Raw genomic sequence first — 16,211 nt, 5'->3', positions numbered from 1 at the left:
TGGCTGTTTAAAATTCTTATAATTGGTCTGTAATTAAATCTGACTATTACTAGAGAGTTCAAACAAACTAGAATCGCCTATTATGTGATATAGTTGGATGACTTCTGCTGAGATGTTTATTTGTCCATATAATCATCACCTGTTGCTGCGTGCATGTAGTTTACATGTAGCTGTAGGCTTTATTTGCGTTAGAAAGTGTGTGTGTGTGTGTGTGTGTGTGTGTGTGTGTGTGTGTGTGTGTGTGTGTGTGTGTGTGTGTGTGTGTGTGTATATGTGTGGGTTAGGGTTAGAGAAGTTACACAAGAGAGAGGAGGTGGGAGGAGAGGAAGAGGAGCGGCTCAGCAAGCGCTGCGCACTCCTCCTGCAGACGTCCTGCTGTCAATTGCCTCACACTCACTACCGGATATGATCTGACCCAACCTTCAAAATAAGTGTAGTCATAGTAAATCAGCATATTCAGTCTTCATTTTTATTAAGTATTTCGTTTGGAGAATCATCAAACTCAGGACAGTAACGCTAAGTTAAAGTGTTTGATGCTGCAATAAAACTTGGCCCCAGGTTTTCTGTGCAATATAATGAATATATAGCTACTATATCATTTGAGGGGGTTTGACTACATGCACATGCTTAAAGGAATATTCACCATGTGAGCACAGTAGACATGAAATAAGAATTAACTAGATTTTAAAACAGGGACCTTCAACGAATAAGGGATGAAGAGAAAACACATGCTAGCAACCTCATGGGGTCTGGCTGCAGTCTTGCAAACTTACACCACACGCACCCACTTCACTACGCTACACCTTCTGGGGCTACTGAACTTGATATTTACAATATGGAATGTGAAATCAGTGGGATCAGTAGTGTATGGAGTGGAATGCATGAATGGAGAATCTCTCTCTCTCTCTCCCTCTCTCTCCCCCTCTCTCTCTCTCTCTCTCTCTGTGTGTGTGTGTGTGTGTGCTGAAAGGTGCATGAAAGAAAAGTTAAGGCTGCATAACTGAACCAGATTAAACCAAGTGTCTGAGGGGAGAAGCACAAAGCAGTCAGAGGAAATAAAAGCAGATGCAGCCTGAACTTTATTAACCTGGCAACCTGGTGAGCTATCAGGTGTCCTGTTGAACACCTGTTGAGACAGAGCAGAAAGGTAAACCACAGGGCCAAACAAAGATAACACCAGGGATCCTTACAGCTCATTGTAAACTATTTTTCCACAATGATACACTAATTAAAATATACTTATGAATGTTACAATTCATTTTTGCCAAGTTCATTCTGCTACGGACTGCACCTTTAAATAGTGCACATTATTAAACTAAATACACCAAGTTACCATAGAATAAATAGGCCAGTCACTACTAATATATCTATATCATATTCAGACAGTAGGTGAAACATGGAGATCAATGACAATGTTCTCAATTAGGCTTTTATTGTGAAAGTTGCAAAGGGAAGCTTAAGTTCTCCGTTAATTGAAGCTTTTCATTGGTCATTGGTCCAGCCCCGTAGGAGGACAGGAGACAGCTAAGCGTCCCGCCGACAACATTTGGACATTATTTAAGTTGGTCTCGAGCACCCAGAGACTGCTTGGACCCTTTTTTATTTTAAAATGAGCACCATGACACCTTTATCTGCGCACGAGCGTTACGATACACGCGCCGTGACAGTTTGGGAACGGAAGTGAGAGAAGGGGGAAGTTGTTAGGGGACATAGGAAAAAAAAAACCTATAAAACCCTTCAAAAAAGTTGCTATTTTTCGTCTGTCAAGTTCAAGTCAAGTCTTTTTTTTTTCCTTCCGGGGGGGGGGGCGGCCTGGAGGTCGGGGGGCATGGACACTCACGTTAAAGAGGGACAGCTCTATGTGCAGCATCAGAAGTTTGGAAAGGTGAGTCTGAGAAAAAAAAAAAAAAAACGTTGTTTTTGTTGGTGTTGCGTTGATAGAAATGAAGAAGGATGCTTTGTTAATACATGACTCATAACTTATATAAATAAACAGTATTTAGAGATTTAGCTTCAGGAAACATGCACAGCTAAAGGTTGATAAAGTCACTATAAAGACTATGTAGGTCTTTATAGAATAGTATTGATGATGTTATTAGCTTCAGAAGTACACACACAATGTAAAATCTTTCTAGGAGCATTGTTGAGTGATTGAGTGATCATTGATTAAATGATTGAGTTCTACCATAAGAGTGATAAAAGTGAAATTAATGTTTACTAAAGAAAAAGGCAATACACATCCACCTGATAGTCTGAGGGAGATGAGATGTGTCTAATTGATGCTTTAAACTGTTAATTCACATAGAGCTACCTTTTGCTGTTTAAAGCATTGCTTCAAAGCCACACTTTGTACATGCAGTGGAAGCCATCGGAAGGTTTCACTGTGCTGCCGTTGTTTTGATGTGGTGGTGTGGAGTAAACCTGCCATGCATCTGTGTCAGTCTGTGTGTGTGTGTGTGTCTGTCTGTGTCTGTGTGTGTGTGTGTGTTGGTGACCCATTACTTGATCAAGCAACCAATAGAGTTGCATGAGGAAAAGACTACTATATGTCTGCAGTACCAGAACATCAGGGCTGGGAAATGGCAAAGGTGGTAGACGTGTTTCCAGTTAATTTCAGCAGAGCTTGCGGTGGTTCACACACAGCATTGCAAGCAGTGTCAACAAGCTGCCTCTGTGTGCTCACTTAACTGTGTGATGCCTGTAGGAGAGATAACATGATGAAGGATGAAGATGATGTCAGTCACCTATCTGCATTTTTGGTGCTAATCTGCAGGACTGGACACTCTGTTATGTCAGTGATATCACCTGTGAGTGTGTGTGAGTGTGTGTGAGAGTGTGTTAGTTGCATTGGCCTCCATGCAACCTTGCTTTTAGTCTCATTGCATCGCTGGATAAGACCTCATCTACTATTTCAGATTTGTAAAAGGGTCTTTGTGTGTCTGTGTGTGTCTCTCTCTGGTCATATGACATGGACCAACAAAACATTCTGCCTGCCCCTGTTTCCTGCCCCAAAATCCCCAGTCAACAATAGATATTCATACACCCAAAACACACTTTCAATGCCTTTTTTATAAACTGTATACAGTAGGAAAGAAACAATCAAACTAAATGTCTGTATTTTTTCAGAAGTAACACGCTATCTTATCACAAGCCGAAGCACACCGAACTGAAGTAGATAAAAAGGCAGCATAGCAGAAAAGAATAGAACAGGAAGCTGAATGGCAGCTCATCTGAAAGTGTTGAAATTGGTGTGAGGTTATGCAATCTTAGAGCTGTCAGTGGACACACACACACACACACACACACACACACACACACACACACACACACACACACACACACACACATACATACACACATATAGGTTAGTTCCCACGTGCATGATTGGAAAATGTGACTCAAGAGCATACTGGCAATGTCCGACCATGGTTTCTGTTTCTAACTGTAGTGGCATGTGAAGTAATGGCTATTATAGAGTTTACACAGCAGGCTTTTAGGATGTAACTCATCATTCTGCATCTACCTCTTCATATGTGAAACTTTTACATTGCTTTCACATGCTCAGTGTCTTCAGCTCGCACGCTAACTGCAGCCTTTGAACTGCAGCTCACATCAAATATCGCTATATTTTGGACAAACATACTGCAATAATGTGGTAGGAATGAATATTGGTGCATTCACAAACTAAATAAATAATGATAAAGTGGGTAAAAGCAAAATAATAGAACAGCTAGAACAGTCTGCAATGTTCAGAAAGTGACATTATGATACTGTAATGCAGCCTTCAAAACCAGGAAAAGAACACTTATGCCGTATTACAGTATTATGATATTCAAAATTGAAGATGATAGTCTCGTATCACAATGTCTATTTAATATCAATAGATTAGCCATCCCTGCTTTAAACTACACTGTCTCTATTGGTGCTGAAATGATTAGTCAATGATGTGATTGACCCCCAGCCTTCCTAACTCATGAAGCACAAGCTCTAAAGAATTATGAAAAAAAAGATATAAAAAAAAAAAAAAAAGTTGTATATTTAAGTTTAAAGTTAATAAGTTCTTTTTGGAATACTCAAGACAGATAAAGTTGGAGATGTTGCAGTTACGTGGCACACACCATAAACTCTTAAGCCGTGAAGCCGCCCTAAACTGATGGATTAAGGGCTTAACGTTTCATTTGATTCATTGCTGCCTCAGGTGTTATGTTGTATCTACACTCTGTAGTTAGTCATTGACCTTCAATTACACTTTCACAGTATATTCAGTAGAACGGCAATGTTTAGTCAATTATTTGATTTACAGAGAATTATGATGTATAAATAAGACAAATATTTTCTGGTTCAAAGCTGTCAAATGTGAGAATTTAACGCTTGCTCTTAAATGACTGTAAATTTGATATTTTGGGGGTTTTGGACTGTTGTTTAATCTAAAATATGGACATTAAGATAAATAAGACATCACTTTAGACTGACCCAATGATTAATTGATTAATGAAAAAGAATTGCCAGATTAATTGCAGCCTTAATATTTAGTGTTAATCTTCAACATGTATTTTGCACTTGTAATGTTCACACTGTGCTACGTTCAACACTCCAAATCTTACATGTTGCACCGCTGGAATGCAATTTGACGGATGGATTGACATGAAGTCCTATTGAATCTTGGCTCAACGCTCAGGAAACCCTGTCAAAACTTAATTAATAGTTTTTCTGTTTTGTGCTGAAGTTTGATGCAGGCTGCGATAACAAATATATTCATAACATTCAAAGCATGGCGCGTACCTCAGATTAAATCTGCACAGTGGTAAAGCGTGCCAAATATCTGCAATGAGGTGGATGTAGAGCTGTCTGAATTTACATACAGTCAGTGTGGTGATATATGATCAGCGCGCGCCATGGACGAGTCTCAAACCTGCTGCTGTAATCACACTTTTTACATTTGATGAGCGGTCATTAGATTTATGCAATAATAATTTTATAGTGTGTGATTTAGTGGGTAGATAGCACTCTGTAAACACATCTGCTGTCCCGCCACACATTCGTATTCAAGATGCTTGGACCAGCGGTTTGTAGCTTAGCTGCCCCCTGGAGCCACAAAAAGCTTTTATTGTCATGTTGATGTTGGCAGCTGTTGTAACGTTCCAGCTAACGGCGCTGGCTGCAGATGTGGGAGTAGTAGATGATCTTTCAACGTGCCTACAGACAGCTTCGACCAGGAGCTAGCCGGCACTTGAACAGACAGGGTGTGTCAGAATGAAGTGATATTGCACACCCTCAGGCTACATTTATGTGATTCATGTCTACAGAAATAGCTGCGGGATGGATTAACAGCTTTAGGATTTGTCAGAAGTTCTCATTTGTTCTTTCATTCTTTCATCACAAGTTTAGACAGCATCTCACCTAATCACTTTTCTTAGGAATGCCAGATCATCCGTGGGGTGAAGAGTAATTACGTAGCACATATATATATATATGTCAAAAAAGTGTGTAATTGTCCATAAATACTCTGCAGTAGGCGTGTTTTTTTAGGAAGAGTGGTATGACTTTAGGATTTGATGACGCAAAGTGGAAATGATTGATTAAATATATGCAGAAAAATGATGCATATGATGTCATTTTTGGAGGTTAGTCATATGTATTGTCATAGTTTCCGATATCAAAATAGTATGCAATCATTTTTATTTTTATAATTTAACCATTTCCAGTCACATCAACATTCATTCAGTCATTTTCTATTGTAGTATTCTCTCCATCTCTGCTAAAGCTAATTGACTTTCCCCCTGCACGCAATTCATGATGAATTACTGTAACTTGACATATATTGTTTTCTCCATAATAATCATCATATCTGTATTTAAACATGTGATTAACCCAGAAAAGTTTAGCGTAGCGTGTGAACATGAATCTACTATCTGTGTGTAACCATGTGTGCTGTAAATGTAAATGTAGGCCTGTAGCCGGAAGGAATGAGTGTTGGTCAGCTGCTCAGCTTTACTGTAACACTGACACAGTAACTGATGTGACTTTATAGAAGCAAAAGAAAAGAAGAGAGAATAGAAACTAGACTTTGTGACTATTTATGATCCTAAAAACCAGGCTGATTTTAAACTTGACTGTATATTGTGTCAGATGGGAGTTCACCTCTCACTGTAGTTAGCGTGCACACACTGGGACATTGTAACAAAGCTGTCATGTAGATTTGATCAATAACAGTTCCCCTTCTGCTTATGAATTCAGGTTTTTATTCTGTTGAGAAAAGAAACAAAAAGTGCCGTAAGCAAAAAAAACACCAAAACAAACAAACATTGTAATTGTTGTTAAAAGAAATACACATAATCTCTATTGTTACCAGCACCAGTTGGATATTTGCTGTTGTACAGGTTCTTTCTTGAGTTGGACACACAAACAGTTCATTCTGTAACATTGTGACTATTGATAAAAGACATCAGGGAGGCTGCACCCGTATTCAGTCATACAGTAAAGGTTTTGTTATATTAGACTGCAGTCTAGAGCTGCAACAATACATCTACTGGCAGAAAATGCATTAAAAATAGTGAGAAGAAATGTGCAGAATGCTATTATTGGTCTTAAATTACTATACATGTAATATTGTGGGGCTGTAGGATGTTCTGATGAGCATTTTTCCCCAAACGATTAATCAATTAATTAAGAAAATAGTCATCAGATGAATCAATGATAAGAATAATAGCTAGTTGCAACTTTACAGTCTGATTAAAATGAGTTAGGTAATGATTTGGGTGAACCAGTCCTTTAAAATAAAAAGCTATTCCTTTAGCCTTAGGCGATGACTGTGGATACCTGCTGTGTTAACTGAGCTGTCCCACACAGTGAGGTTTGGTTTTGGGGGGTGGGGGGGTTGTTGTATGTAGCGTGCAGCATAGAGTCATGGCTCGCTGTGATGGACATGGATCCATTGTGTGTGTTTACGGTAACTCAGCCATGCACAGGCTTCACTCCTTGCACCCGAGTCATCTGAGCATGCTTGCAGATATCACTATCTACCTATGAAATCTCTCAGTACAACAAGCAGCCATTGATGTGAGGATGCACGACAGGCGCGCAGTGTTTTTATAAAAAGATTTAATAGTAAAAAAAAAAAAAAAAACCCTGACTAAAGTTATTGTCCTCTTTAGTCAGGTTGGAGTATTTCTCAGAAGTCTACACCTCTTCTATTACAAATAAAAACTCTCTGTAGTTGATATTGACACAGGAGAGGGCTGAGGTTAGGGTAGCAAACTTATGGTTACACACGTAGACACACACACACACACACACACACACACACACACACACCCACACACACACACATGACACATACTAACAAATGAGTACAATCACCCAGCTTTCCTGTTTTCCTTCACTCTTCCTTTAACAAACACTAACAAGAATAGAAACACTTCAAAAACGCAGACACACTCTTCTCTCTCTTGAACGTACAGTAAACACACACACACACACACACGCACACACACACACACACACACACACACACACACACACACACACACTCTTCCTGCATGTGTCATTGAGGTCTGTCTGTGGCCAGTGGGAACATGGTCGAGTGGTTTAGCTGTGCTTGAGCGATGAATGTGTGGAGTTTAAGGGTAAATTCCTCATTTCCAGAGAGAGTTCCCCCCTGATTAATAATGAAGCTCCCCCCTTTTGTCACTTTCTTATGCAGAAAACTGATCTGAAGTGACTAAATTCCCCACGGTAGCCTGAAATCACACTGAATCATACACGTCCTTTCAATATGCTGTCACTCGTTACTCTGTGGAAGTTTTTCAAAAAGCAAATCCTCCTGTGAAGTATAATTTTAGGAACTGAATGTGTGTTTGTGGGCACGTGACAAGTGAAACCTAAAATGAAAAGTCGAAATTGTGTGTGGTAATTTAACAATACTTTGAAATAAGCATCAGTATCTCAAAGGAGTATAATCTAAAAATAATACAGAAGTAAAACGCATTCAAAATGAAACTCTGATTCAATTCAGAAACAAATGAATTCAGTAAGTGATGGGTGACAAATTGATGATGATTGATGATTTTAAGAGAAAACACAACTACTCTTTTGATATTACTGATATTATGAGAAACTGCTGCTGATATAGAAAAAGCATGAAATCAGTGACTAAGAGAAAAATGTTGAGAATGGAAAATCTGAAAGCTTCAATAATGGATGTAAAGCAGTGTTGCTGTTTGCGCCATTTTCTTAGCATAACAAATAAAATGCAGCTGATAATGTGACAGGCGTGTAATGTTTTGGCAGCGACGGGCACAAACACACAAACACACACACACACACACACACACAGGCATTTGTGTTGTATTAAAGCTGCTATGGTCCTTTTGAACAGGGAGGGCATCGGTGAGGAAGTATCTCTCTCTCTCTCTTTCTCCCTTTCATGAGGCCTTTTGCATAATTTCCACTCGGGTGTATTAGTGGCTGATAACTGTCTGTTGCCTTATATGGAGCCGCTGGGTCACATGCAAACACATGTGTGGGTCATGCTGCAGCAGAGGTTAATGTTTCACACCTTTAGTACTGACTTGACATTTAGAGTCTTTTTGCAAGTGTTCACAGTTACAAATGGTTCAGAAATACATGAGGGGAATAATCAAAACAGTCGATACAACAGATAGATACACAATAGAAATAAATGCATGCACATTTATATGTATTCACACACAAGCGCACACACACACACACACAGCCCCACACCCACACACCCACACACACATATATATATATATTTATACTGAGACACACCTGGAGTCAAAAGAAGGAAGTGAAGAGAATCCTGGGTAATGACAATCCCACACGTTTCCTCTCTGGCAGTTAATTTTAGCATGTTGTGTTGACTTTTGAAAGCTTGTGTGTGTTTTATTTAGATGTTTCAGTTGATGAAAATAGCTTTCATGCATGAATGGATCAAAACTGTTATTTCTGTGTATTCGATTTAGGTCACTAACGCTTCAACGGAACCAAATGTGGTTTGTTTCTTGTTCGTGAGATCTAAATATAAGGTGTTCATATGCAGCATATAGACCCTATGGTTACAACTGTATCAGCTCCATCATGCAAATACTATATTTTCACCTGTACACCGACTCTCATGTGTTTCTTATTTTCATATAATAAATGATAGTGACACAAGCTGACGTTATGCACCAGCTCGTCTTGTACAAGAACCAACAACGGCTGTCAGCTTGCAGGACGATGAAACTGACCAATACTGAAACATTGACATTCAAATAAAAAAAGAAAACAGGGTACCACGGAATTAAAATGTAATACTGCAGTAAAAAAAAAAGGGCCTGAGTTCCAGGAACTGACTTAAAAAAAGCGTCATTCAGCTTTAATACAGTTTTTATCCTGTCTAATTAAATGTCTTATTCATACTTATTATTTTAAAATAGTTTTATTTCCAGTGAGGATTACTGTTGCATGAGTGTGTTTGGTAAAAAAAGAAAAGAAAAGAAGTCTCACTCAAAAATATGTTTTGCTTCCATTTAATTTGTCTTCTTTAATCTGATCAGAGTGACAGATGTTCAGACATAGGCTGAAGCAGGATGAACGTCACCTTCAAACTCATTTGAATATGTGTACGTATGTATATGAACAACCTGTGAGACCACAAATATTTTGTAAGGCAGACTGCGTTGTTTATGCAACTTAAAGAAGTGTGACGTGTTCTCTTTAAACCTCCAGCACGCACACAGTGAGAGAGGAAGTTTTAACCATATGAGAGAATCTATTATTCAAAGCAGAGTCATTTTACATACTGTAATGCATGACTAAAGGGGACTTCTAACTTTCAAAATATTGATATTGGTGTTGCTTCAAAAAGCACATCTGTCAGCCTCTGGTTGCTGTTTTTTTTTCTTATTTTTTTTTCTTTTTACAGTGGACATAACTGACATAACTCACTGTAGGTTTAACTGTGTCATTCTTCTTCGTTAGCCGGATTTTCCCCCGTTGGTTGCAGGATTTTCATACTGCTGACCTTTTTATCACCAGCTCAGCTCTGACTGTCAGCCAGCGACCGCCGTACACAGTGAATGAAGGGGAAAATACACACACATACACACACACACACACAGACACACTGTGGAGAAATATAGCTGACGCCCATCCAAAGGGTACAAGGGACGACAGGGACTTCCCAAACAAGTGTGTGATTGAGAGATCTCAGTAATCTTGCACGCAGAGTGTCATAATGTCCATTGTTAGCGCTGAACATCTGGAGTGTTACACACACTAGTTGTGTCTTATTGTTTAGTGTTGTGTCATGTCCATATGTGTCCTAGTTGTGTCTTATTGTTTGGTGTTGTGTCATGTCCATATTTGTCTCTGAGGGGGAAGAGATCATTGTTAGCTGTTGCTTCCTTTCTGCTGTCCTCAGGGAGAAATGATGCACCTGTCACCAACAGTAGTTTAAACCATGTGGTGTTTTGACTCGTTCAAGGCACGCTTCAAAAAATGGTAAAAATAAAATCCACAATACTGAAAATGAATGTTAATGTGTAATCCTAAACTGAAGCTGGTGCACTTTTTTTTTTAAACGTCACCTTCTTTTTTTCTTCATTTCATTACGTTAACAAAATCTCAAGGAACATGTGTAGACACTCCAACTCAGCAGGCGAGTATTTAAAGAACACATCCACCTTAAAACACTCTATTTGTCTTTGTAACTTGAACAGATGTTGACAGATGCAGATTGAGTTAAGGGTGGAGTGACTTCATATCCCTAAAATACTTTTGGAAAGCGTTCAACATCATAAAGTAGTTCTAATCTAGTATAAGGTATATCTTCTTTTGTTTTCTCTTCCTGGTTTTGAGCACACATGATGCTCTCATTTTGACTTCCTCACTTGTGATCAAGGTTATCACATCAACCTTTCACTTTTTGGATGAACCATTAAAAACCAGGACAGCACCGGTTTTGGTTTTTGGGTGGAAATGGTTTCTTTCTCTACGAGCAGCAGTGAGTAATGCTGTAACTGTGGCCCTCTGCTGCTGATTGAATGTAGAGGAAACAGTGTAGTGTGCAACTGATCTGAGTCAAACTGTATTAGATTTATCACCACAAAGCCTCCCACATTAAGTCTCTGTCAGTAGAGCGGAGGTATGAAAAAGACCCGAAAATATCATTTTGACTCACATCTTCTACAGACTTTATGTCTTCAAATTCTCCACTCACACAGATTTTGATGATTTGTGGCTAGCTCTGCAAGCATTTTGCATTTTCCCTAAATACTTTCAACTTATTCACCCTCCCTAAACAGCTGTGCATAGGGACAGATGTGTGCAGCGCAAAAAAGAAGAATCACATTTTCTGTTTGTTTTTCCGACCTCCTCTCTCTCTTTTTCCTGTCATCCATTTCCAGTCTTCCCTCTCGTTTTGTCTACTTTCGGTTTCTGCAGGAGGCTTCTGATACTAAATGGCACCAAATGGAAAAAGAATGTTTGTTTGCTTGTTTTAACACCACAAATAACACCACATAAATAAACTAGACTACTGTTTGGCTGTTGCTGTCATTGGTTGGTTGTCACACTAAAATGATGATTCCTTAGAGGAAGTTTTTCACATCGCTCATTTCTTCTATTGCAGCTTTAGGTTTTCCTCCTCTATAACTGTCTCTTGTTTTCCACCCATCAGAAATGGAAGAAGAACTGGTTCGTCCTCTACCCCGCCAGCCAAAACGGCATCGCCCGCCTCGAGTTCTTCGACTCTCCATCGGGCGGAGGGGGCGTGACAGGTGGAGGCTCGGGCAGCGGGTCAAACGAGAAAACCAGGAAGCTGGACAAGAAGATCATCCGCCTGTCGGAGTGCATTTCCATCCTGCCTTCGCTGACGGAGAGCTGTCCCAAAGAGAACATGGCGGCGTTCTGTGTGGAAACCAACGACAAGACCCATGTGTTCGCTGCGGAGAAGAACACCGCCAAGGACTGGATGGATACCATGTGTGACATCGCATTTCAGGTATCTTTACACTTTCTTTCTCCTCTGTTCTTACTTGCGTGCGTGTGTGTGGGTGTGTGTCAAAACACTGGCCACAGAGTGAAATTGTGTTTTAACAGTATGTAATGTGTGTGTGTGAGTGCTGAAGGTGCAAACGTAACCTGTGTGTGGGTGTTTCATTTACAAAATGTTTCACACTACATATATACATATATTAATGTGATGAAAATATGTTTTTAAAAGGAGAAAAAAACAAGCCTGAAGACCTGCTGCTTTAAATTTAGTTTTCATCTGGGATAGTAGCTCCTTTTTTTGTTTGTTTGTGTCTGCCAAAATTTCCCACATGCCCCAGGAGTGTCTAAACAGGCCGCAGCTTCTATTGCTCACGCACACACACACACACACACACACACACACACACACACACACACACGATCATCACACAGTTCAGAGAGGAAGCTGAAGGGAGTTTCCATGGGGAAGAATCCATCTGTGGTACTCTTTTTCTCTCTTTCTTTCATTCTTTCTTTCTCAGTCTACAAAGCACAGCACATAATCCAAACTCCTGCATGTGGGTGTAGTTTAATAATATAATTAAATATTAATAAAAAAACTGCCATTGCTCTGTGCGTTCACAGGGAGGAGGAGGCACCAGCAGTTCTTCTGTAGACTCTAATGGAGGAGCACATGACCTGCAGATGTCTGAGAACCTCATCTACTACTCCAGAGAGGAGGGTAAGGACACAATCTATGAATTAGGCAAAAAAATATCCTTTATAATTAGGAGAATTGAAATGAATCAAAGCAAAAACAAACCTTTTCTTATATTTCTCCCTGCAGTGAACGAGTTCTGGGTGAGCGTTCAGCGTACTGAGGCGTCAGAGCGCTGCGGGCTGGCTGGCAACTACTGGCTAAAAGCAGAAAATGACATCTTGATCTGTAAGGACCCAAAGACGAAGAAGAAAATTCTGGTGTGGCCCTACAAGCTGCTGAGGAGATATGGGAGAGACCGGGTGGGTGCATGAGGCTTGTGAGAAGAAAAAAAAAAAAAGGTTGAACTCTGACACAACTAACAAGTACAGACAGAGGATGTGCAGTTTGTTTAATTTAAGCACGGCGATTGATCACAGCTCACAAGTGCAAATAATAATTTTAGCAGCTGTATGTGCATGTGGTCAGTTGCTCAGTGTCAAAGAGGATATTGTGCTTTTTATTCTGGTGATTTTGTCACCTTGATGCTTCAAAGAATGAGACAAGCATCTAAAAATACCAGCTGACCTTTAAGAATTGTCTGAACATTATATTATATTTATGCATGTGTAAGGTCATCGGGGTTTCAGCTTGCAAGATAAAAAAGATGACTTTATTGATAGTAATGTGGAAATGATAGGTGTTTGGCATTTGTGAAAGATGTCAGGTGGGGGAAGTTTATGATTAAAAAAAAAAGTGGTGATAGTAAAATGAAGCAATAAAAATAGATATTATGAGAGAAAAGATTTTTTTTCAAGTGTTGATTGGATAAGAGAGCAGGAACTACTGTGACCAGCGTCCATTACTCTCTGCAGACACACTGATGTATATGCTTGTTTATTTATATGCTCACACTCTTCTTCTTCTTTTCTCCTTGCTTCATTCTTCCCTTTCTCCTCTTCTCCAGGTGATGTTTTCGTTCGAGGCGGGCCGACGTTGCGATTCGGGCCCCGGCAACTTCACCTTCGAGACCAAGCAAGGCAACGAGATCTTCACGCTGGTGGACCAGGCCATCCAATCGCAGAAGGTGCAGGCTGAGGAGCGTCACCTCAGCTGCCCCATAAACTTTGATATGGAATGCCCCCAGTCGCTGCAGCACATACGCAACCCCGGCGGAGGAGACAGCAGCAGCTGCAGCAGTCGGGAGGCGGACAACGACTCGGGCGGCAGCAAACCGGGCTCTGCAGACGGCGTGCTCGGGAAGAGAGAGGGAGGAGATGGAGCGGGAGGAGGAAGGGGGCAAGGAGGCGGTGCGGTAGGAGCGGTACACAAAGGGAGGAGTTTACCAGAACCGCCGGCCATGTTGGGAGTCATGGGAGGAGGAACAACTCCTCCGCGGTCTCCCAGAGGGCAGGGAGGAGCAAAAGGTCTTTCTTCTGCCGATGACCTCGGATGTCTCTATTCTGAGCCGGCCGATTCAGTCCGGGTGCACAGCTCCGACTGCCTCTACTCTGACCCGGTGGACAGCATCAAGGGCCAGAACCAATCAAGCAACCCGTCAAATCCTCCAGTGCCCACCCCGCGCCTCCGACCGGTGGGCGACGAGAACTCGGGAGGGGATACTCATCACGGAAGCACCAACCACAGGAAACCACCAGACCTGTATTCGCATTTGTATGACCAGATCAACCTGGAGCTGAGCCAAAAAACCAGCGGGCTGAATCTGAACGGAGCCGGAAACACGGGAGGAAGAGGGGGAGCGAGAGGGGTGAATAACACCAGGCGACCCCCGGGAGGTCAAGCAGAAGGGCCGTTAACTCCTCCCGCTCTGCCTCTGGAGCACATATACGACGAGCCGGAGGGTTGCGCCATGGCGAGCACGTGCGTTACTACGGGGATGACTATTTATAACGAGGCCCGTTTGGAGCCTCACAGCCACAGGAGGCAGGAGGAGGCGTCGGAATCCCAAAAACACTCTCCTCCGCAGCTGGGCCGTGGCGGACCTCCAGCGCCGAGGTGGCCCAAACCGACCACCGCGCCAAAGCCTAGCAGGAACCCTTTTGGACGGAAGGAGCCCGTACCGTTGCCCCCTGGGAAACCTGGCAGCAATGTGAACAACAACAACAACAACATTTGGGGTGAAGGAGGAGGAGGAGGAAATGGGGGGAGGGAGCTGTATAGCAAAGTGTCTAAACAGAAACCTTCGTCTTCTAATTCGTGGTACAGCCACCAAGCACCGCTGAGGTCACCTGATATCATCTATGACAACTTGGGAGACATTTGACTTTTTTTTTTTTTGTGGACTGCAAAGCTGCTGCTTCTTCCCTTTTTTTTGAGAAGGGGAAAGACGCTAACGCTGAAAAGATGTTGAAGATAAACTTGCAGTTGATGCACTTCTTTTAAGGACTAAGCACATGTCTCATTTCAGATTCCTTCCGTCAGTGGACTTGAATAATTATTTGGGATTTATTCAGAGCGGATTAGCTCATTAGAGAACAGCCTGAGACACAGAGTGCAACTATTGAAGGGTAGGCATGGGCCACCTTCTGCGTGTGTGTGTGAGTGCGAGAGAGAAAAGAGAGTGAGAGTGTTTGCATGGTCAAACCCATAATTGGTATACCAAGCCACAGTGTGGTTGGAGCCAGCCACTTCACTTGAACACACACACACACACAGAAAGTATATGGATTTGCCAAAAGCAGCTCGGCCTCCAGGCTTCACTTTAACAAGCTGAGAAAGCGGCTTGGCTCTTCTTTTATAAAATGTCTGCCTTGCTTATAAAGCGACTGGGAAATATGTTTTTTGTACTGCTGCGTTTCTGTTTCTCTGCAATATGAAACAATATGACAGCTTTTTGTTTGACAGGTCGAGGCTCCGACTACGTTCTGGATCTTCTCTGCAGAGCCAAAAGAGTGGAGCTTTTTTCCGTTCTGTTTTGTGTTTTTCTGGACTGATTAATCATCCTATATGCCACCAAAGCAGGGAGAATTAGAATATTTTCAGCCCAGGACACTAACACATGAGAGGGTTTCATATGGGCTTCCTCAAAATGGACAAACATTGTTGCTACTGTTTTGGAGGAAGCATGAAAACTGGGATTTTACCAGTGATAAAGGGGTCATAAGGTTGCCATTAAAATACTTCCTGCACAAAGTATCACAGTTTTATGAGATATTATTTGAATTGTTTATGGTTGTTTGTATATACAAACTAAATATGAAACTAATTCATCCCTTGCAATGTGTCTGTGTGTTTTTCAGAAACAGCTGTGCTGTCTGTAAATAAACTAATAATAAAAGAGGCCTAAACCTGAAATATTTCTCTAAAGTGGATCTGTAAATGAAAACTCTTCTAATTGCTACATCACCACTTCCCGTCGGTGTGTTTGTCCTGCCAGGAGCCAATCACACGCAGTTATTCATGTTAAAAAGACTTTTTGTTCTGGACCGAACGGGATAGTAAAACGGTCTGACCTCATCCTCCACTTTCCCTCCCTCTGCCACGCTCTGTTTTTGTTGTTTCGGTCCGTTTCCAA

General features: G+C 41.2%; 1 protein-coding gene across 1 annotated transcript; it reads left to right on the top strand.

Annotated features, from left to right (window-relative positions):
* Positions 1-1,511: 1,511 nt before the first annotated feature.
* Positions 1,512-15,968, top strand: dok1b (docking protein 1b). The gene is made up of 5 exons (XM_053343348.1): positions 1,512-1,885; positions 11,684-12,007; positions 12,625-12,721; positions 12,827-12,999; positions 13,644-15,968. Exons 1-5 carry the CDS (start codon positions 1,829-1,831, stop codon positions 14,958-14,960), a joined length of 1,968 nt encoding a protein of 655 aa, XP_053199323.1. The 5' UTR covers positions 1,512-1,828; the 3' UTR covers positions 14,961-15,968.
* The last annotated feature ends 243 nt before the right edge of the window (positions 15,969-16,211 follow it).

The sequence above is a fragment of the Scomber japonicus genome, chromosome 22 (assembly GCF_027409825.1).
Source record: "Scomber japonicus isolate fScoJap1 chromosome 22, fScoJap1.pri, whole genome shotgun sequence".
Lineage (NCBI taxonomy): Eukaryota > Metazoa > Chordata > Actinopteri > Scombriformes > Scombridae > Scomber > Scomber japonicus.
Note: the sequence above shows the minus strand (reverse complement) of the source record. Positions and strands in the feature narration are given on the sequence as shown.

What these genes read in the sequence shown, in the direction of transcription:
- dok1b (XM_053343348.1), top strand. Translation starts at nt 1,829, where the DNA reads ATGGACACTCACGTTAAAGAGGGACAGCTCTATGTGCAGCATCAGAAG. An exon ending in CTACTACTCCAGAGAGGAGG is followed by an intron (nt 12,722 to 12,826) that starts GTAAGGACACAA and finishes TTCTCCCTGCAG; the next exon opens with TGAACGAGTTCTGGGTGAGC. An exon ending in GGAGATATGGGAGAGACCGG is followed by an intron (nt 13,000 to 13,643) that starts GTGGGTGCATGA and finishes CCTCTTCTCCAG; the next exon opens with GTGATGTTTTCGTTCGAGGC.